Source organism: Danaus plexippus, chromosome 7, assembly GCF_018135715.1.
Source record: "Danaus plexippus chromosome 7, MEX_DaPlex, whole genome shotgun sequence".
NCBI lineage: Eukaryota > Metazoa > Arthropoda > Insecta > Lepidoptera > Nymphalidae > Danaus > Danaus plexippus.
In genome coordinates this window covers 1,177,890-1,200,937 of record NC_083541.1, presented here as the reverse complement: position 1 = coordinate 1,200,937, position 23,048 = coordinate 1,177,890, and the positions used below count along the sequence as shown (strand labels likewise).

At 31.5% G+C, this 23,048-nt stretch overlaps 1 protein-coding gene and 1 non-coding gene across 3 annotated transcripts in view; one reads left to right on the top strand and one right to left on the bottom strand.

Moving 5' to 3' along the window:
• LOC116770827 (mitogen-activated protein kinase kinase kinase 11) overlaps positions 1-21,741 on the bottom strand; it is a 30,024-nt gene extending 8,283 nt beyond the window's left edge. For both annotated transcript variants that reach the window (XM_061520927.1, XM_061520928.1), the window contains exons 1-4: positions 20,715-21,741; positions 2,601-2,740; positions 695-887; positions 186-361 (exon numbers count right to left, since the gene is read on the bottom strand). In XM_061520927.1, coding sequence (XP_061376911.1) covers positions 186-361; positions 695-887; positions 2,601-2,740; positions 20,715-21,411 — 1,206 coding nt within the window. In that variant the 5' untranslated portion in view covers positions 21,412-21,741. The remainder of the gene's footprint in view (positions 1-185; positions 362-694; positions 888-2,600; positions 2,741-20,714) is intronic.
• Positions 21,742-22,373: 632 nt separating this feature from the next.
• On the top strand, positions 22,374-22,445 carry Trnaq-uug (transfer RNA glutamine (anticodon UUG)). The gene has a single exon. It is a non-coding gene; the product is annotated as a tRNA-Gln (tRNA).
• Positions 22,446-23,048: the final 603 nt, after the last annotated feature.

The window sequence follows — 23,048 nt, the reverse complement described above, 5'->3', positions numbered from 1 at the left end:
TCTTGTTTTATGATCATTGCTTTTTGATTTTAAAGAATCAACTGAGTGATATCAATCTATTTAATATTTTTGTATATTTTTGGCCGGTTCTCATTCCCCCTACCATGTTAATAATCTAATATTCCTTGATCGCCGATATTTCTTTTGTTTCTGGTGTGATTTTAGTTTCTTCCTAATGTACCAACCTTTTCCTTTCTCCGTAGATCTCTCAGGACCTCCTCGATTTCCAGCCTCCAACCATCCTGCATAGTGTGGAAGGATTCGTGCGGCGCCCTCGTGAATTCCGACTGTCTGATGTGTTCCAATTGGTCAAGGATTTCAGGAAATAAGGGACGCTCCCGGGGATTTGAGCGCCAACAGGCTGGAATACAATTTCCATATAAGGTGTAACACTTTGCCCAATATTATTTATGTCAACTTATTTGATTTCAGGATCAAGCTGTGGGAAGAATTTATAATGATGACTGAGAACGAAACCAGCAATAAATAATTATTCTGGATGGATTAGCAAAACACAAGTTACCAAAAAAAATTAACGATTACATTGAATCTAATTCATTGATTAATATTCAGAGGAATGTTTGATTGAGGATTACTTTTTTGTATCACTTCCGCTACTCTAAGTTTTATATCAATTGATTGATTTTAATTAAATTCGAGGTAATTTAGACTGAATATTGATGGGATTATTTACCTTCCATGAGCACTCTCCATGGTTCAGGGCAGGTGCTGGGTATGGGCAATGTTAATTTGTTCACAGCTACACCATAAGCCACCGCCAGAGCGTCGATCCCTTTGTAGGGAGTTTCTCCAGTGAGAAGCTCCCATAGGAGGACACCATAGGACCACACGTCTGATGCATGGGAGAATGTGGAATTTTTTATCACCTGCAAAGAGTAATTTTATTTGTACGGCATATTTATAATATATTATATATATGAATTGCATCCAGAAGTACATTGCGCAATTTAAGCAGAAAAATTTTCATGGAAAAAAAAAAAAATATAACCTTTTTTGATTATCTATTAAGACTTTTATAAAGTATATAAAGAGTACCACTTTAATATAAATCCTTGTTTTTGATACACATAACTAAATGCTAATTCTTTAAAGTCAGTTTAAGTAAGAATTATATGATTTTATCAAAATCCTACATTCTTGTATTGTATCACGTATAACGTATATATTGATTGGCTTTAATGACGGCTCCAACGTGTTAGTTTTAATATAATCAGATCACAGCTCGATACATCAATTAGCTTCAGTAAAGTTAACCATACAGTACAATGTATTAAACAAGATTACTTGCGATATATTTCATTATCATGGCTGTCCACATTTTAACTTACGGGAGACAGCTCGAGATCTTATTACGCCACTACTAATAATTGTATTGTGTTGTGACAGTTATTTTATATCACAATGTTTTGCCCGCGACTTCGTCAGCAACTTCGGGGGTTGACTCGTAGAGAAATGTATAAAGCGTGTTAAAACAATAGATACGCTAACGAACCGAAAGCGACATCTATAGACAGTTTATACATACATGCAAGTGTTATACTGTAATCCTTTTGAAACCACACGCAATTCTGACATAAATCATAGCGTACGTCTTATTCTGTTGTCTAAACTACATGATTGTGATGTTTTATAAAAACCTATCAAGCAGTTTTTACGCCAAATAGCAACAATCAACGTAATCCTCACAAACATTAGCATTCATAATATTCATAGGACTTGATAAGAACTGTAAAATTATTAAAATAAAAATGAAGGTATCTGAACATTTATAGGTAGTATTAGACGTAGTGTCACGAGGCGATGAACATAACGTTAATCATGATTACTTTTATAATAAAAAGTCCATGCGCCCCTGATTGACTTCCGTACATGTATATAAGGAAGCTGTGTATATAAAGCAATATATTATATACGCAATCTCTAAGGATGTTTTAGATCTAGATTATTTGACTTCGACCATCATGTGACAAACGTTTAAATCTCTTTCAAAATTTCTACAGATTTTGTCTTTTTTTCTATTTATTATAATAACTTAATCTAAAATTGCATCTGCTAATACTAATAAAGCAATAATTAAGGAAACTTAACATATTAACTATATGACAATAATGTAATTATTCAATTATAAAACAAAAAAAAAAAAAATTAACAAAAATATCTATATAAATATAAAAGTTATTTATAATATTTTAAATTAAATATTTAGGCTCACTTAATTTTTGTTGCAAAATATCTAATTTAAATACATTTTTTCAGATTACTAACGTACTTTTAGAAGTGTGCTTCTAACGAAAAATGGTGGCGAGCGTGTTTCGTATACTCCTACCGATTTGAGCAGATTGACATTTACATACGCAGTTTAAAACTAAAACTATTCAACAAAAGCTTCGAGTGTTTAAGAATGGAAGAATGTTGTCTTACAGTGGAATTCCGCGATAAAAATATGTATATTGTAAGCATTCAGTTGCAGCAGACAATCTTATGGGCAGATATAAAAATGTTATGTTTAACAAAAGGGAAATTTAACACAAATATTTTATATAAATAAACTACAATAAGGACAATTATATATACAATACCTCAGGCGGCATCCAGGCGTATGTCCCGGCCGCTGACATGCGGGTAGTTTTGTACACCTCCCGGGCCAGGCCGAAATCTGTTATTTTGAGAGTCTTCTCCTCCAGAGTGTCGTCAGAGAGAATGGCCTCGCTAAGCAGTACTGGAGACAGAAAAAACAATATATATATGACTACGTGAAAAAAAACATTAATTGAAATATTAAAGATTTAAGTAATCAATGATTTTAATATAGTAACGAATTAGGTTAATATCAATGAATGTCATAAATTGGTTTCCACAATGAGTTTTATTTACGTGATATGCAACATTTATCAAATGTAATGTGTAAACGCAGCCGGTAGGTCGGATTATTTTACAAAGTTTCTTGACCTTACAGAAATTGGGAGTTGCTATAATGCCTTGAACGCTTCTCTATCGATGAGGGTTAAGGAACTGTTGCTGTTTTTTTAAATATATTCAATTTAATTTATGTATAATAATTATAAAATAAATAATGTGAGCCTAAAAGTAAGATGAATTTCATCGTATTTGCTAGTCGATTAGGCCCAAGTTCTCTAAGACAGAAATGTGTAAGACGGTAGGATTTTATTTAATTTAATTGTCTAGAATCTAGACACTAAAGTGAAAGCGGTTTGAGGTCATCTTTGTCAACGTAATAACGACATTGCATCACATTAAAAAATATAAATTTTAATTAAAAGTTTCTATGAGTTTTATAAAAAAAAAAAAACTTTCAAAATACAGAGAAATAAAAATATAATATACCTGACTTAACGAAAAGTATTGCATGATATGTTTAAGCATAATTAATTCTTTTTAATTATGTAGTATAAATTATTTATGAACACTGCTAAGTTATTTTGTTTGTTTGCAATTTTATAGAAGAGGTTTGACATTATACGTTTCATAACAAATAAAGTTGCCTACATCTGAAAGTTTATTCTATTCGACGTATAATTTGCAAACGTGATAGGTTTTACTCGGTCGGGTTGAAAAGTTTGTATAATATATAAGGCTGTTTGTTGTAAAACTGCGACATACATCAAACGTCTGGGTGACAAAATATTAGATTTTAAAAAACTTGACATTCAAAGTATGTTAGTTAACACGTAGGTTTAAAGTGGGTGAGACCTAGAACATGTGCTACATGACCTAAATTTCAGCATGGGGGTGTTTATGACGTAACAGTAATGCTAATGCAGCACACTCGCTCACCGCTGCGGATTATTCATGTCTAAATAAAGCGAAGACATTGTTTACATAATAAAAATACGAAGCAAAATAACAGTCTTAACTCTTAACCTTAAACGGGTCTTCTCTTCTATAATTCAGTTGTACTGAAAATCGATTGGGTAACATTTAGGTCAGTCGCTCGGAACTTGAACATGCATTGTTCCACCACAGCCCTTAGCGAGTTTGAAATGTTTGAGCAGACCTAGAGCACATACGGATCAAACGATATTATCTTGTGAAAGTCGCGTTCAGACAACATTGTCTCACAAATGATTATTTTTCAACAAGCACAACTCGCGATCTCATAACATGTTACTTTGTGTCGTGCGATTAAAACGTCATGTAACTAGAACAGATGAACGTCCTTCAGCAGTAACATCTATTTCCCGTACGTGGAGTGGAAACGGAAACGAATAAAACAGTTTTACATGAAAATAACGGAAGGGTGATATTCACTTTGATGGCTCATTCATTGCAATAAACTTATTGAGAAGTCAGCTGTATATTTTGAATTCGTTAAATAATTTCATCCTGATCACTTTGTTGGCCTAAACCTAAGGATTAGTTTATTGAAACACCGTGTGATTTAATATGTTGTATGTATCCCGTAACAAAGAAATAACAATATGAGCGAGCCTCAAACGACGCACGCGATTGTTACAACACAAAGAGATACTCGATCCAAATATAACAGGACAATAATAATTATTCATAAAATATGAACCGTTAATATATGATGTGTTACAGTCGGAGGCGATTCAAACGTCCCTCACAAGTAACAAAGAGAAGCGCCCGCTGCCTGCACAACCTATCACTACACATGACAGATGTACGCGGAGGAAAACGCTTTGTGTGAAATATGAGATGGAAATAATCCTCTTGATACATATTAAATACATTTTCATTGATGATTTATTAGTTTTTTAATGTATCATAATATGCTAACTGATAAGTAATGTACTCTACGAAGGTTGGATCGTTCGGAAGCGGTTTATACAAGTGTAAATGACACTTCAGATGACAACAGTTAGCAATACTTATAGCGTGCTATGTTCGATATTCATCAATAATAGAATAAATGTTTTGATTTTATGTTTAATATATTTCTTATAATGTTGACAGTAAAAATTGAGATTTCAGATAAAAATTATAATTCTAGTTTGTCTGTTATTTTCAAAGAAAATAATTTTCATTGAAAACCTTTTGGGATAGACGTTGTAAACTAAGACAAAAATATATATAAATTAATTTCAAAACTTGTAGGAACTACTGTACAAGACATTGCAATATATTTATATTAAAAAACAGTAGGTATTTAAGTTTGGTTTGAGGAAGGTTACTTCATTTTACGAGGACATTGTTCCGAATTAATATTTATCAGAGTTATTAAAAATAAAACAACGGAGACGAATTTTGAAATCTTTTATCGGACGCCGCTTGAACTGCTAATGGTGTATAAATTACATTTACCAGTTTTATATACATTAATTTCGATACTAATGACAAATATTGACATCGTTTGCTTGACATGGAGCCCTTTACTAAACCTTACTGTATTTGATGAAATTTTTTACAATATTACGAAGATTTAGACTAAATTAATTATCACATGAAGTCAGTTTTGTAAATATAAATAGATTATTTAAATTTTCATAGTTGGATGGAAATAGTTTGACATATAGGCGATACACAATACACACAGACGAATCTTTACGAATTATCGTATTATATACAGCTGTGTTAAAATCAAGCACGGCGAGAGATAGCTGCAATGTTGATTTTAAGTTATTTCATATAAAATATACGTACATATGTTTAATGCATTTTATATAAAACAAATATCCTTCATAGAAACTGTATTACATTCAACGTTCGTTCGCAACTTCAATTCTTTTAAAATGGCATACATAGCTTTACATATTACGCTTCATAATTTAAAAAAATATATTGTTTTCACGGGAAAACATAAATCAATAGATGTTGGTGTATGTCATGTTGTACGTGGATGTCCCCTGCAGTCGGAGTCGGGGTATAAGGACGTTCATGAATAATTCATCAGCTGTCTCGCGTGAAGAAACAGGATACAAGTCCGGTCTAAGAGTGACGGATACATTATGGGCTTGAATGATTTATATACAGTGGTAACGTTCGTGATAGACAGATCACAGAAACACTATGAACTCGTTTGATATATTTAAAACTTAACGTCACAGGTGACGCCTCTGGCAATATTGGTATATATGGAGATCTTAGGATACAAGGTTATTAAGAATGCATCTATTAAGCCCTGGACGGTTGAAGGACGATTCATGATATTTGTAAGAACACGAAATTACATAAATTTTAAGATTTTGTATGAGAATAGATTTATAATTTTTATAATAAATCTATACCGATTTCATCAGTGACATTATATATGTCGTTTGTAACGAATGTATTTATTCTTAGGAGACATAGTTGAAACAGAAAAATTAAAATATACAATAAGAACCACAATTATACAAATTCAATTTGCATCAAATTAAAACACACAATAAAACGGATGCATAATGTTTATTTTATACAAGAAAGTTGTCCCCCGCTGCATATCTTAGACAGTCCACGCTCCACAGTATCAGATGTTTGACAACCAAATTGTATTTTTATTGAAATGTATGAAGTAACCCAAGGCTATAAGAGTTTAAAATAAAAAATACATCTTCAATTTTGTTGTTGTTGGAGAATATTTATATTGAATTTTAATTTATATTGAAAAGTGTAGGTAGTTTAATTTAAGTAATTTTATTAAAAAATGTAATTGATAACTCATCTTAAATATTTATATATTATTTTAAAATTATTATTATTTATTTTCTTTAAAATGTAAAGCTTTTGATGAGTGCTGTGTAAAACTCTTTGCACCTATTTTACTTGCAAAAGTTTTTTATAATTGTAAATTTTAAACAGACAAGTTGTTTTTTTTTTATATTTTTCAATAACTCTATTCTCCATACAACAATCTCTCTCTATTTGTCTGTCGTATTTTTGTGTCGAGTTTCGAGTGTTCACAGCCATGTAATCAATATCATTCGCCGAGATGATCCCAGGTTTATAACTGTTACACACTCACTCTTTTTTAACTGGAATGCTTTGAAATTTCTTTAGTTTCGCGAATTACCACATATATTTGTCTTCACCAGCTAGAATCTGCGGTTCATCACAACTGATGTGATGTTTTGATTTGTCTCGTATGTTTACAGACTGTCGACTTTTAGGTACGTATTTTTTTTCTCCGAAATGTTTAAATTTTATCTTAATGTTACTTTTGGTCAAATCAATCTTTATTCAGAGTAAATATAACCTGTCTAATCTATTAACGAAGAAAATATGCATAAAAATAAATATATTTCGATTGTTTTAGTCTATATTTAATTGATTAATCATTTATTTGCTGATGTAAATTATTTAATTAAATGATATACATTTAACCTTCGTCTATAAGAACGTTTTAAAGTTATACATATTATTTTTTTTTAATTTTCTTTTTGGCTCTACATGAAATCAATTCGACATTTTTTATCTGAGGTATAAGATACAACATAAAAGCATTTAACAATCACAGAGTCATGGATACAAATCTACAAACTTTAGAAACGCATACATTACAATATATTCTATACAAATTTACTAAGTCTAGACATCTGATTTATATTAGAGTATCACAAAAGGAAATATTACTTGATGCTATAAAACAAATGTAAACTGCATATCAAAAACCATGTTAAGATCTTATTTTCAATGCCATTTATTTCACCAAGACGACCGATGCTAGTACGAATCGATGAAACTCGAAAGGGGAAATCTGTCTTTGGGTGAATTTGTGTTATAAATTATATCGATACGGGACGTACATAGAGAAAGGGATATCGGAGAGATTACGGTGGAGTTGGATTGCTTTGATGAAGTACATCAGAGCTAGATAAAATATAAAGAAAAAAATATATACTTGGCTTTAGAAGTAGACCGTTGTTTTTGTTAACTAAAGTTGATTTTAAATTAAATTTTAAAATAAACTAGTAAGAAATACCTAATAAAATTATGACTGAAGATCCTGTTCCTCGGTCCTTCAACATGTATAATCAAGGTATGAGAGAGCGGTCTGTTTAAAGTACCGATGCGTCTAGCTACATATGTCGCAAAACTAACATAAATTGTAAGTAGTTTGTGCATATGCAATTCTTCACTAAGCTCTCATTAGTATCGGTTTGGTGATTGTGGTCTTTATACTGATGTGATAAAGGTTCTATTAGCGTGTAGCATGTTCTGGAAGGGTCGGCGAGTGGGTCTATGTAAGTTAGTATGTAGGGTGCTTGAGGGTGAATTGTTATCTCATTTATTGGCAACGTACGAAACTCTGTGTGAAAGGGTAGATAATATGTAAAGTAAGGTGTTCTGAGAGGGTCGCTGTACGCTGTCTATGCAAGTTTTCTTTACGATAAAATTTAGTTTGTTTTAGAATATTTTATACATATTTTCATATAACGTCTGATATAATAATAAAAATAATATAGGTAGTTTTGGTATCCGTGGGATGATATCTTAATACGTGATCGAAGTATTAGCGTTGCCGTTTATAGAAATCGATCAATGATTAAAAAGTATTGTACGACTTGACAGGCCGTGCGGGGGCGCTCTGATGACATTAAGAAATAAGAACTATTCAAATGCATTACAATTTTAATGTAAATTTTAAAACTATCAATGACCGACTGAAACAACGATTGATTTGAACTTAATATTAATGTAACAAAGCTGCTAGAACAGTAACCAAAGTTACTCTTGCTTCACGGTTCATTAAAATTTAGGAGCTGAAGCCTCATAGACGCGGGTAGAATGTATAATGCTTCTTATTTTAGTTATTAAAATACATAAATTATGGATCATTTTGATGTTTTATTTGTCACTGAAATTTCCATTTCCATATAGAATTCGTAGCTACTTTATAGTTCAATACACTGTTTTCGACTTTTATGATCGTGCTGTGACAAAATTCATGTTACGACAGGAGCCAAACGTATCCCTAACTACGTTTATTGGTCTAAAAAATGAAAATATGTATACAGAAACGACATTTCACTATAATACAAGTATCACATGTATAATATTTTCTATTGCTGTGTTATTTTTTTTTCTCTAAATCAATGAGATATTTAAAGCTTGGAGATAATTTATAGTATTTTACATGAACAAGTCTGGATAAATCCAATGCTATTGTAGTCGTATCGATTAGATCTTAACTAGCTCACGAAAGAAACTAAAATAGTTAAAATTATAGCATTCGTTTGAACTTTATCTGCTGACCTAGTTTAAGGAATTGTTTTGATATAAATATCTATTCTTTGTTACATAAGAATACGACGTTTATATTATGTTATTTATAAAATGTTACGTTAATTATATATGATATACCGCTGAAGCTACAGAAACCGCAAATTATACACATACATTGTAAGAGCCGTTTAAATATTGAATATCAATACATCAGACACATAATTGTGCTTTAAATCGTATTATACAGAATTTGTGATAGTTATATCCCTAAACATTAATCGCAAAACAGGAAAATACAATACGCTTTGTTGTTCAATTTCGTAATTAGATTCAGAAAGCAGAAACTATACCATATAAAGGAACATGGAGCAAACAGCGGTGATGGTGTGCATGTACAGTTGTTTGTAAACAACTTTTACATATATACTCACACACACATACGTATATATGTACATATGAGGAAATATGGTATAACAAACATATGTATAGAAAAACTGCTAATCAACTGCATACATAATGGCAATGATCAATCATTAAATAGATTAATGTAAAAATTGAATCTATCATTTTAATTCATATTCATTTTCCAAAAAAAGGACACGAGTAGCTCACAATAGTAGTGAAATTATAACACACTCGTAGTAATAATATACGTATTTGAGTGCGAACTTTAACACTAATTTACGGTATGAGTTCAGAGATCGGCAATGTGAAACATCTGGTTGCTGTAGCGTTGTAAGTATATAGTGTGAAGCGATGGAATACCATTCCGATAATAGAAATGAAGCCGAAAGTGCTAAATGACTATCTCAGTAATGGCCCATATATATATATATATATGTGTGTGTGTGTATGTGTCTATTTAGGCCATTACTGAGATAGTCAATTTAGCACTTTCGGCTTCTTATATATATATATATACATACATTTTCGATATTGATCAGTGCCACTGTGACACGTGTGATGTGTACGACTGCTTTTGTTCAATGACCCCTGAATGGCGCCACCGTTGTTTAAATACCTTCTACCCCCACCTCAGCCTGTTCATATTTATAACTACCCTAAATATTTCCCTCATACAACAAATGATACTATTATCAAATATAACAATTGTACTTTATTTGTACGTAAGTATGTTGAATGCTCCTATACATATTATAATTATAACCGCAACGCGCCGGCGCCATTCGACCTTATCAACGTTAATCCCACGCACGAATAAAGAATCATGCTCTTGAATATTAACAGTATATTAAAGTTATTTAATTATTTCCTATTTGAAAGAATAATTTTAGTACCACTTTTCATATGTAACTTTGTTTCGGATCTCGTTATAGGGCTCAGTGATGTATATGTACGAATTAAAAAATATATATTGTGTAAACCGACTGTCAACGATACGTTAATAATATTAGTAGGTACTATATTTGTAAAAAGTCTTAATGCCTTCTTACACGAACCTTTTCACTACAACCTATTAAAATAGTTTAATTATACAAATATCTTTTAGCATTACATTTGCCCTTCATAGTTCATAACAATATATAATCAATCAATCCCGCGTATCCGCAATTTCGGACCAATTTGAGATATAAAAAGATATTTCTTCCACTGTTTCTTCACTATTTCTTCAACTTAATAGTCGTCTAGACGATTTGAATTATATTTCCTTTGCTTCATTAAAAAGGTTACCAAAAAGCTGACTTACGATTTCCATGATTTAGAAATAAGAATATCTTGTATATCCTTTAATTTTTTGTATTCCTTTAAGACGTTACTGAATAAAATGCCACAAATTTAGATCAAGATTGAGTGAAGCGTCTTTGTTTATTATAATTTATTGAATATGGGGTTGTAAGTAATATATTTTAAAACTATATTCTCCATTGAGTTGCTATGGAATATATAAAATAGAAAAGATTTATAAAACACTATTTTTTAAAGCTAATTTTAATTAAAGTATCCCATTTTAAATACAGAGCATTTCGTTCGGTAGCTTTAATAACTCTTATAACTTAAACAAACATACGGCGTGTTGAAAGTTTAAATGCTCACGGATCTGTTATTCTAAACAAACATAAACCCCTACTACGGAATCCGTGATGATAAATTTATGTCGAGTATAACTATGAACTGAATAACCTCGTATAAGAGTACACGAATACCGTGAGAATTGCGTTGGGCGTGAAAACGATGGTAAGGGCATCATCACTGACATGTATAGGAGCGGGCTTAGTGTTTTGAAATAAATATTTAAGTCATAACGGAAACTTTTTAACTGGAATGCTAAAATATGATTATGATGAAAGATTAAGCAGCATTAGAATGCATTAAAAACTGATTCTATAGTTTTAATGCTTTGTTGTATGTATGAAATTAACATATACGGCTTTTATTTAAATAATAATTACGAGTTCTTATCATTACCCAAAAATAGAAGTAAAAACACGTTATATAAATGTGATTCTGATGTTTTTCCTTTTTAAAGGATTTAAAATGGCATTATATATGAATAGTTCGTTTTTCTAACTCCTTTATCTCGTCTATAGGATCAACGTCCGTTATATGAAGCCTTCTTGTTCTCTTTACGGCTTCCTTACTTGACCGTAGTATCAATTATCGCTCGTTACTTTGTCAGTATTGAAAACCTTCCGACAATTCTTATATTTTTTATATATTATTCAATAAAGAGATTCTTTATCTTTAATCTATATGTTGGCAGCAATGCGTTGTGTATTTATATACTGTGATGGGTTCAATGACCTCCGTCTCAATTTTTTAAGCATTGGCACGTAAACACGCCGAAATGTGTGAATTATTATAATGTTTGTACGAGTCTTAATATCGCGATCTTTAAACTTTAAACTGGTACCTAAGTTGTTTGTTTGAAATACGCACATCAACTAGCGGCTATTCTTGTTTTCTTCTTTTACAAAAATAAATTAAAACTATATTTATCTATATTATTAATATAACTAATAATCATAAGCTCTCCTTTATATAAAGTTAACGTAGTCACCTTTATATTTTACAACGATGTGACATCTAAGATAAGTACAACTGGATATATCTCTCGTTTAGTCTGAATGCTGGTGAAATTAAAAGATTCAAAGCAGACAATATTATAATAGTACGCTTTATTAGATGAGACTGAAACGTGGAACAAACAAATTTAAACGTAGCTGAGATACTAAAAGACATTTACAATAGTGTCATTAAAATTAAATCGATACAAAAAAATATATATGATTTTATGTCTGTTACATAAACTTAATAAATTTAAGTATTCCGAGCGGAGGAAGTTTGGATGCACAGCTAGTATAAAATATAATTTTTACCAAAGTGATTTCTGTTGTTTGGTGGCGTGTTCTGTCAGCGTCGTCTAGAGTTAGAAAGGTGTTTGATAATTAGCGAGTAGGGCAAGGTTCGCTGCTTTGTACTTTGATACTTTCATCTAAAAGCTTTTCAAAGCTTTCAAAGTGTCTTAATGGTCGGAAGCTACCAGCTCGGGCACTACGCACTATCACTTAACGTGGAACTCGTTAAGAACATACCGTAATACACTTAACGTATATATGGCTTATGACCTAGGACTTGCTCATCCCCATTCTAATACTATATAAGAGTGAAGTTTCATTAAAAAAAGTATATTCTTTTTGTTCTCAATAAAAAGTAAAATCTATATAATAGTTGTGATAAATTTTCTATATTATATTCTCATAATACTATATATGTATATAATATTTTTTCATCTTTCACATAGCTATATTTTCGCAATAGAAGACTTCGCCAAATTCATAGTTATACTGTTAAATAATATCAGTACATATAATACTAAATCTATATGTCTGCATCAGCGTAGTTTGTATTTTTCAGTGCCAGTCCGCTCTAGGCACGGATGGCCAAGGTCACTGTGTGCTAGGGTACCAATTTAATGTTACGCCTTTACAGTGTTCAATATATTACATTATATTAATTTTAATTTAAAGCAAATAAATAATGTTTTCCTAATGTACTACGCCTTAGGGCTACAACGTCAGCCGACTTCACAACTAAGGAGTGTAATGTTTATTTGTAGTTTCTGGTATCTTAATAGTTCAAGTTAATTACAACAAGGTCGTACATGTGTGTCAAATCCATGAAGGCTAGTCAAGGTGAAGTGACACACGGACCATTTCGTAAATGTTTCGGCATTAGGGCTATCACAACTAAAATTGTGTATGTTCATCTTTTACTAAATAACAACTAAACTAATTTTACACAACACGTTGACAAACAAACATATAATATGTTTTTGATTTATATAAAACTGTCTTATGCAGATTCCGTAGACTCCTATAAACTTTGGCTGATTGTAAATTTACATAAAAAATGCCACATTAACGTACCCAAGTAAACAAACACGGTTAAACTCATAATCCGCTAATGAGATTTAATATAGCAAGTAATCTCAAAAGATTTTCGGTTGACGGGTCATTGACCTCGAACGGTGTCGCGAAACTAGAAGTCACGATGACACGGTACACTTTTTTTGCATTTTGCGACAGTTACGAAATTCTAAAAGTCACCTAGTTACAAAGAAGTCAAAACAAATCACAAGAAAACTAAATATTACGGTATTGCTAATAATAATTAAATACTTTACCAATTTATATGTACCTATTCAGTTCTAAAATCTTACTTTTTTTTCTAGTAAATACCAAATAGCATATTTTACATTCATATAACATTACTAGTTTTTGGCCACGTCTCCGTCCGAGAGGTATGCGGAATTGGGCGTTGAGAGAAATATATATAGTTAAAACAATAGTTACTGTAACGTAAGCGACATCATACAGTCTGTGACGTGGGCTTTATGTACATATGAACATTTTATAGTAGACCTCTTGAAAATGTACGGAATGAAGGGGTAAATAACAGCCTATGTCTTATTCTCATTTCTTAGCTACACTACTTGTAAAGTTTCATCGAGATCAGTAAAGCAGATTTTGTGTGAAAAAGCAACAAACATACGTACGTACGTATGTACGCACAAGCTTTTGCCTTTTTTATGTAAATATGCTATACTCGATTACATTTCGTCTATTATAGTAGAAAAATCTTGAAATTAATAAAAATGAACAAATTAATTCAAAACTTGGAGTGGTTTGATTAGGATGAGGCAGATACGTAAAAATAGAAACTAGTCAGAATGAATTCAAGCAAAATATTAACTTCATTGATGCATCATACAGTAAACTGATGTATTTTATTAATGTATGGTAATGGATTATAGAGATAACGTGATACAGGGGGTTCTCCGTAATGAAACATCTTTATATGACGCATTGAAAGTATTGGAAACGAAAAGTGAAACATCCTTTGAAATTAGTTTTGGGACTGCAAAGTAGCAGTAATTATTTTAACTGTGTAATTCGACACGCGAAATGTTGGAGTCTAGGTAACGAAAGATGGCAAGGTGGCACAATATTTCAACATACTCCGTCCGCATAGCGCTCACATTCGTGATCAGGTCACTTGAATAATTATGTGATGGCGTATTTATAAAAACATTTTTTTCCCATACGTATATTACTTTAATATGCCCAAGAATTTATTCTTCATCTTATAAATATATAATAGTAACAGTTGTTAATATAATAATAATTTAAATCATATAAGATTGTAGTAATAAGATGAAATATTTAATTTTCTATATAATCGTCTTAAAAGTCTGCAAGTTTTTTATCATGTCGGTAAACACAAGTTTGATTTTACGAAGCTTTTAAATCATGTCCTGGCCGAATTCAACCGCGGCCATCACTTCTTTATCTTTAAATATCTCTCCCTGGAGGCAACGAAAGAGATGTTCGGTCACTTGAATTTTTGTGGAGAAAATAATCTAGTGCTTATCTTGGCAGAAGAACATTACAAAGCTCATAGTTTGTGCATGCGTTGTATGATAATCCTCAAATATCATAGTTTAGTCTGAATTAGGCTGGAGTTAGTTGCTATAAGGGAAGGTACACCATCACCATCTGGGTTAAATTAGCTACAAGTTAAATATTCTACAAGGAGTAAGAAGACGAGCTTATTGTTTTGTCTACTCGAGATTGGCTCTTGTTAGGTAGAATTTTTCTTTAGTAACATTAACCCTTATTCTCAATATCTAGTTCCTAGTCTCTCTTATATAAATATCGTTTAAAAGAATGTCTCTTATACTTTCTTAAAGGGTCTATACTACATTTTACTTGAGATCTCTTTATGATTTCCTATTTGATTTGATTTTTCTATATCATTATCAGGGAGGTAGGGACGAGAAGCTTGGTTAGCTCTCCATCCTTATTATCATTTTCAGTATACGCGTTCAATGTTCAGGCCCTGTTTGAATCCCTTAACTCAGTATGCAACTGATGGCTAAGTTTGTTGATTTTCAACCGAGCCGTTATATATTTACAACGCATTTCTTTCAACCAGACTTAATCTAAAAATCACATAAACTCTATTGAATATAAGTACGTTTAAAGATTTAAAGATCTAAAAGTATTACACATTATAAAATTATAAAATAAAAATAAATCTACATATTGCGTACACAAACATACAATACGTATTAGCTTGACACATGATATCTTTTGTCGTTAAGTGACATTCGATACATTATACATATAATATTATTGTTTATGTATACTATATTAAATAACCTGTTATATATAGTTTTTTACATAACAATATTAATAACTATGATAACGTAAACAAATTCTAATGGATCGTCATATGACTACATTGATACATAAGTTCTATTTACTCTAATAATAAAATGCCAAGTTTCTCGCCGATTTTTGTACATCAGAAGAGACTTAATTAATTATGCGTCTGTATATAAATTATTATACCTCGTAGAATGTCATAAAATTAAATATCAATTACTCTGAGAACGGAAACTTCGTGTGGTCTCGAAATATATTTTAAAATGTCCACAGGATGCAATAAGTTGAAAATTTGTATTACATAATGAAGGTTGAAAAATTTACATTTAAATATATATATAGATATATAAAATTGTATAACGTTCATTTTATATCAGTATTGCATTATTGTTAGTGACGTATTTTCCGAGGAAAAACTGGTGTTTACTAAGAATACTCGTATAAGACATTCCCACGGCCTCTGTATAGAATAATTATCTTATTATTATTATTACATAATAAATATTTATTTACTTTTTATGTACTATATAGATTGTAATGAACACATTTATTGCTATAATGTTTTCTTCCGCGGTTACTCAAAGTGTGATAAAAATAGGATTAATATTTAACAAAAATTTCCTAGTTTAAATTTTAGAATTTGAAAGCTTATTATTTAAATATACGTCATGTATAATGCCCTACACCTTCCTTGTGAACTTTCATGACAATAAATTACAAATTAAGGTATAATCAGAGGTCACGTCGTCTCCAATAGCGTGGTTTATTTCATATAAGCATGATCAATATCAAACAAATATTATTAACAGACAAAATAAAAATAATATTCTATCAATAATATATATGCACGCAACAATTTAGTTTATGGTCGTTAATCGTTATGTCTAATAATTGATGGGTGTCCGTCACCGTCAGCTGATAGCGTGAGATTAACTCATAGGCGAATAAAACGTGAGAAAACCCTTTATTTTTTGTTTATATGTAAAAAAAGTTAATTCTGTGTTTTGTTGTTACTAACGTTATAACTAAGTTCATTGTCGTCAGCGATGATATAAGTTACAGTCATAGCTATAGTGGAATCGATTATATCCGCTACATTAGAAAAAAATATTATAAGAAAATTTGACATTTAATCCAAGGCCGGCTGTGGTTTGATGGAATAGGGAAAATACAAATATTTCGGACTAAAGCTGTATGAAGTATTTTATCAAATATATTAGTTTCATTACTTAACATATGACAGCTTTAAATTTTCCTAAGGGATTCGGTATTACTGCTTGACGCAGAGTATTAACATATTCTCGAGTATTGGGAACTAAGATATTTTAAGTTTTCTACACATGTGTCGCCGGTTAATTGATGTAATAATGTTAAATTTTATGATCTCAGAGTTAACGAGTCTAATATTAAGCGTTAGTTTTAGTATATTTGTCGTTTAAGATAATGACGAAGCGTGTGTCGGCTGTCGGTAAAAGGTATGCTATTTTAAAGAATGTGCCCTTGTGGTATTTTCCAAGCAAGTGAGCGAATCGTATGCTAATACATTGGATTACTTATGCAATTGATGCAAATGCGAACAGCAAATATCTTAAAACGTGTACATAGAAAATTAGGTAAAAGATCTATCATAAAGCAAATTATAATATTATACATATAAAATTAATTCGCTGACAAATAATTCTAACATTAACACCTACATAGCTAACGTAAAATTTCGCAGCTGACAATATTAATTTTATAGTTTGACCGGTAGCCGCACTACTGTAATGCAATGAATGTACAAGCGATAATGGTATCTATTACTGATACATATGTAGCATATTCGAGCCGGTCACGATAACTGTATCTCAAATTGCGATCTGTGGGGTATGACCCCCACCCACCCCTACTATCATAAATTACAATAATTAGGAGATAATGTTGCATAGACAACGCACGTGTGCTATAGATCGCGAGGCTGTTTTATTGTTCATTTCGTGAATTCAAATCGATTATATGAACATATGAGAAAATAAAAATACTTAAAATCCGGATACTCTCTGGATAATAAAGAAAAAAATATCTATATATAGCACGTTGAATGTTTTATAGGTCTCTATGCCCTGACTAATCAATCGTTTGAGGTTCTAGTTAAATTTGTTAACTTTTTTACAAGCCACAGATAATCTAGTAAATACAGGGCTACATATATCAAAACCACTAACCCACGAAACATAACGAACGAAACTAATTTAAGTAATGTGTGTATGTATTAAAAAGGTTGAAACCTCAAACAATCACTATGTCATTTTAATATAATCTCAGCCTATATATAGTGTTAAACATGAAATATTCTCTTAATGATCATAATGGTTGGTACAAGTAATGACATTCGCACGAGATTGATCGACCTACTATCAACGACAAGACGTAAGAAGAAAATCCGTTTTTTTTGATAATCAAATTAAATTCCAGGAATATCGTTTTTATTGTACTTTATTACCATTTCTACAGATGAATAATAATGTATTAAAATTTCTTTAATCAAATTCGTAAGTCGAAAAATTACGTGAATTTTATTTCATTCAAATATATAGCTAATACATTTATATACATATATAATCTTGATTCAGGATTTTATTTAACGTTTATAAAACAATTATATGAAACGTTACAGTAAAAGATTTCAATTAAGATACGGCGAGATAAATTGATTGCTTTATTTTGAACTTTAAAATAACTATTATCCAAGCTTAGCGGATCGTAAATACGTTACAAAATAAGACATACGACTGTTTAAAAGAAATATATCGATATACTTGTACGGCTGTGTGTCAATGTAATAGTATCTATATAAATTATATAAAATGTCTGTATGTTTATTGAGTTGAGGTGATTTATACGGATGCGAGAGGGTTCCTACTCCAAAAATATATTACGTATTATTACAATATTTAAAAAAGGTTTAGTTTCTTGATAATAAGATTACGTATGTTATAAAAGTAGCTTTAATTTTAATTAAGTTCATACCACGACTCAACGAAGTGCGCGATGAAAGATAGGTATTTAATGAAAGTTGTGGCTTCCTTATTTTCAGCAGTATATATATATAGTATTATTAGATTTTTTTTATATATAACGATTCTCATTAAACAGGCGTCATGTTTATATCGAGTATCAGATGAAGCAGCTATAGCAGCACGATTAAGCTTTTAAAAATTCTAATACTAACATTTAGAAAAAACTTCCATGTCAGTATTACCATAATTATCAAATAAAACTTAATTGGGTATATTCTTAATACGTATTAGGTAAATATCATTAGCAACCAGCTAGCATTTATAATTTAAAGGAACTTTAATGAAAAAGTTAATAGATAAATTATATATGGCATATATATATACTATTTCATATAATGGAATTTTTCGATGACATGTCTATAAGATGGGAATGAATTGAAAGGATGAATATGGGACATTCGAGGTTTGTCTGCAGAAAGAAGCTGCAAGGTACTTTAAGATAAGAATCAAAAATCATAGATACATGTGATCTAATAACCATTGGCGTGTTGTGATAATTTGTTACTAATATTCAATTATTTTTATTTATATGAATATAAACAATAATAAAAAAATAGACAAATGCCTAAAAAATTAATAATAAAAACGCAAATTCTGAATTTTTATATATGTATTATATAATATAACTATTGATTGATTCAAAAAGAACAAAAATATATATGTATATTTATATAATAGGAAATTGCAGTGGAACAGCGTTGTAAGAATGAGTACACACATGTCAAGGGGTCAGCTTTTAGCACAACATTGGTAGGTAACATTAAATACTTTTATTAATATGTGCGTAGGAGGCATTATTTAAAATCATGTAGGCAGAACAATGTTCTTGCACAAGGGACTTACATTATATCTTCCTCGACTGTTGCAATAAATTCAAATAATAAAAAATAAAATAAGTTTATATGTATTCACTTCAGTTAAGTATTGTTAAGATTAGGCTTACATGGCATATATTTTGAATTTATTTACTTACTTTGAAAAATAAGTTTTTATTTGACTGTATATTATGTTTATAAATATATGTAAATGCACACACACCCACATATACTATGTATATATATATATATATATATATACAAAAAGTGGGAAAATGAGTATATTATGTATATAATCAATAAAAAAAAAATACTTGATTAGATCAATTCTTTAAAAGAAATGTATTGCATAGCACACTTTTAAATTAAGCAGACATTAAATATTATTTTAAAAACTACATACTCCCGACGTCTTGGTTACTTTGCAGACACTTGAATGTCTCGTCTCATGTGCCCGTGATTGTCGGGAGTATGTAGTTTATAAAATAATATAATTTGGATAGTAATCGGAAAAATATTAGTTCCATTTAAATGAATACTTGCCAAAGTCTTAGATCTCATCATCTTATTTACCCAGAAATTTGCTAAGGAACATGTTCCTAAATATAGATGATTATTATTTGAAACATATGTACTTGGTAAGTTTTAATTTGTGTAAAAAATATAGCATGATTCCTTCAATTCATACCGATTTGTATATTAGTGGTGAAATGAAATCAATAATGTTATTAAACAAACACTGATAGTGTTTAATATTATCTGCTTGAAAACCTCTATCAATAAGGAATGCACACATTTCCCGTCACTGATAAAACCGAGTGGAGTGCGACCTTTGTGATAATATACTCAAGGACCTTACTATGAGAATGTTATTAGGTCAGTAACTTTTTAAGTTCATCGAGGTTGAAGTTTTAAGGTTATGAGGTATTATTAAAGTATCATGATCGTTTTTAATATCAAATGATCGAAATTGCTGTGGGATAGTTAATGGTGTGTTAAAATCATACCATTAGAGCTCTTCAAGTCCCGGTGGATGAGTGATATTGGTGCGTCTACGTGCAGGTAGGCCATCCCGCGTGCCACCTGTATCGCCCAGTCCACCAAGATACCTGGCCGGATCTTCCGTCCCGATAGCACTCTGTTCAATGGCCCTCCGCGAGCGTACTCCATCACCAAACACAAATTAGGCTCTTCTAAGCACACTCCTTTCAACGACACGATATTATCATGTTGTAACATCCAAAACAGTTTAGCTTCCTGTAACACACTCTCTTTAATCACTTCTATATCCTCGTTTGCGTCTTGCCGCGCCGCCTTCACTGCCACTACCTCGTCGTTCCAATAGCCACGATACACTTTACCGAAACCGCCCACTCCGATCACCTCCTCGAGTTTCAGCTCCGAGAAGGAGACGCGGGGAGGGTCGACGTCCCCTATCACCGAGGAGACGGCCAACGGATCGTCCTCGGTGACATACGAGGCTGGGAAGATGCCGACGCGATCACCGATCTTACCCGTCCACCAGCCCTCATCTCCGGAGATGTTGGCGTCCTTGGACAGAACCTCGACGATCTCGCCTCGGCGTAGAGAGAGCTCGTCCTCTCCCTGGGCTATGTAGTCATAGACGGCGGTAAACAGAGCGAGCGGCGGACGATCATCGGCTGCCGCCATAGCCGCGCGGCCGGCCGCTGGCCGCGGCGGCATCACCCCGGCCGGGCCATGGCGCTGCTGCTCGCTCAGACTCCGCGACACCGCTGCGACCTCCGCCCACTACAGTACATAACTACCAAAGTTCACGACGATTGGTTATGATCACCGTATTATTCCGCCATCTTTGTTTCCCACATCGATCATGGCGGTGTGTCGAAGCGGAAATTTAGGGTCTTTTCGTTCGTTAGCTTATTCACGACGATCGTTTTCGATATTGTAGTAAGAGAGTATGACTTGCTGCAGTAATGTTAATTATTCTCCATACATCTATCACGTTATTCGATAGACGGACGAAATGACAACCATACCACAGCGAAGTCAGTGACAAACTGTCACTAAATGTTACCATAACAATATGAATCTTATAAACATATGTTATACAAAGCACAGAGTTATAAAATATAAAAAAAATAATATTGAAATATATCAAATTTAATTTTAAAAAGTTATTTTACTATTATAATATATAAAATAAAAGCATATTATTTCGTAACTGGTAACAATCTCATTTACATTAGTTTTGTATAGATGGCGACAATTTTCATTTCAATACAGACTGTAAAATAGTGGTGTATCGGTAGTTATATTTCACTGCCATCTCTTAAAATAATTTGTAACTATTTATTCAGTACTTCATTAGGTTGACAATTTATTTAGGATACGTTAGGTTTTAAAATATACCTTTTTGAGAAAACATTGACATCTTTTAGAAAAGATTTTTATTATTTATTTTAACTTTTGAGTAAATTTGTTTCTTTTGTCTTCTTTTATGGCGTATGTGAAAGTTTCATTGCAATTACTTAAAAGCAATGCCCGTAGTAATCAAATAACTCTAAATTGATGTTAAAAATGTATATACATATTAAAATTTCTTAATTTAATTGTATTGAGATTTTAATATTACTATTTATTAACAATGTAACATTTTATTTATTATTTCAAATACTGTATGAAGCGGTCCCATGGTGTAATGGTTAGCACTCTGGACTTTGAATCCAGCGATCCGAGTTCAAATCTCGGTGGGACCTTGAATTCTGTTTTGCAGTTTTTTTAAACACTTTATTTTTTTATTGTAAACATTAATAATTAATTAGAATTATAACTAAAATTCTCTTTCGGTAGTGATTATGTTAGGTTTCAGATGAGCATCTGAAAATTTTTACGTTCTTTCCACTGTGGGAGTTGTAGGGATGCTGGGTAGGGAGCATTATTGATCGCGCGAAAATAGGATGGCTGTATCCATTCGCGACCACCCAGCCCGCGCGACGTGTACCGATTTTCAGCCTCAAACCACGCTTAAACGCCTTTAATTTTTGTTTCATAAACCATATTATCACTTAAATACTGCACCAGAGACTGGCTTCAAAAAATAAATGTCAAAAACTAGAAGTCATAGGGAAATATCAGTGAAAAACAACCATAAAACGGCAACAGCAGACATGTTATAGTGAAAAAATGTGAAAATATAAAATATACGTTACTACCTTGAAGAATAAATGAAAAATATGTGATTTCAATGTTTAATCAAAATAAAAACGTCTTAGAATATCGTCTTTGACAAAGTTTCAAGTTAAACAATGTGTTAACTCATAATTTTTGTTAGTTGAAATTATAAATACAATGGCTACTTC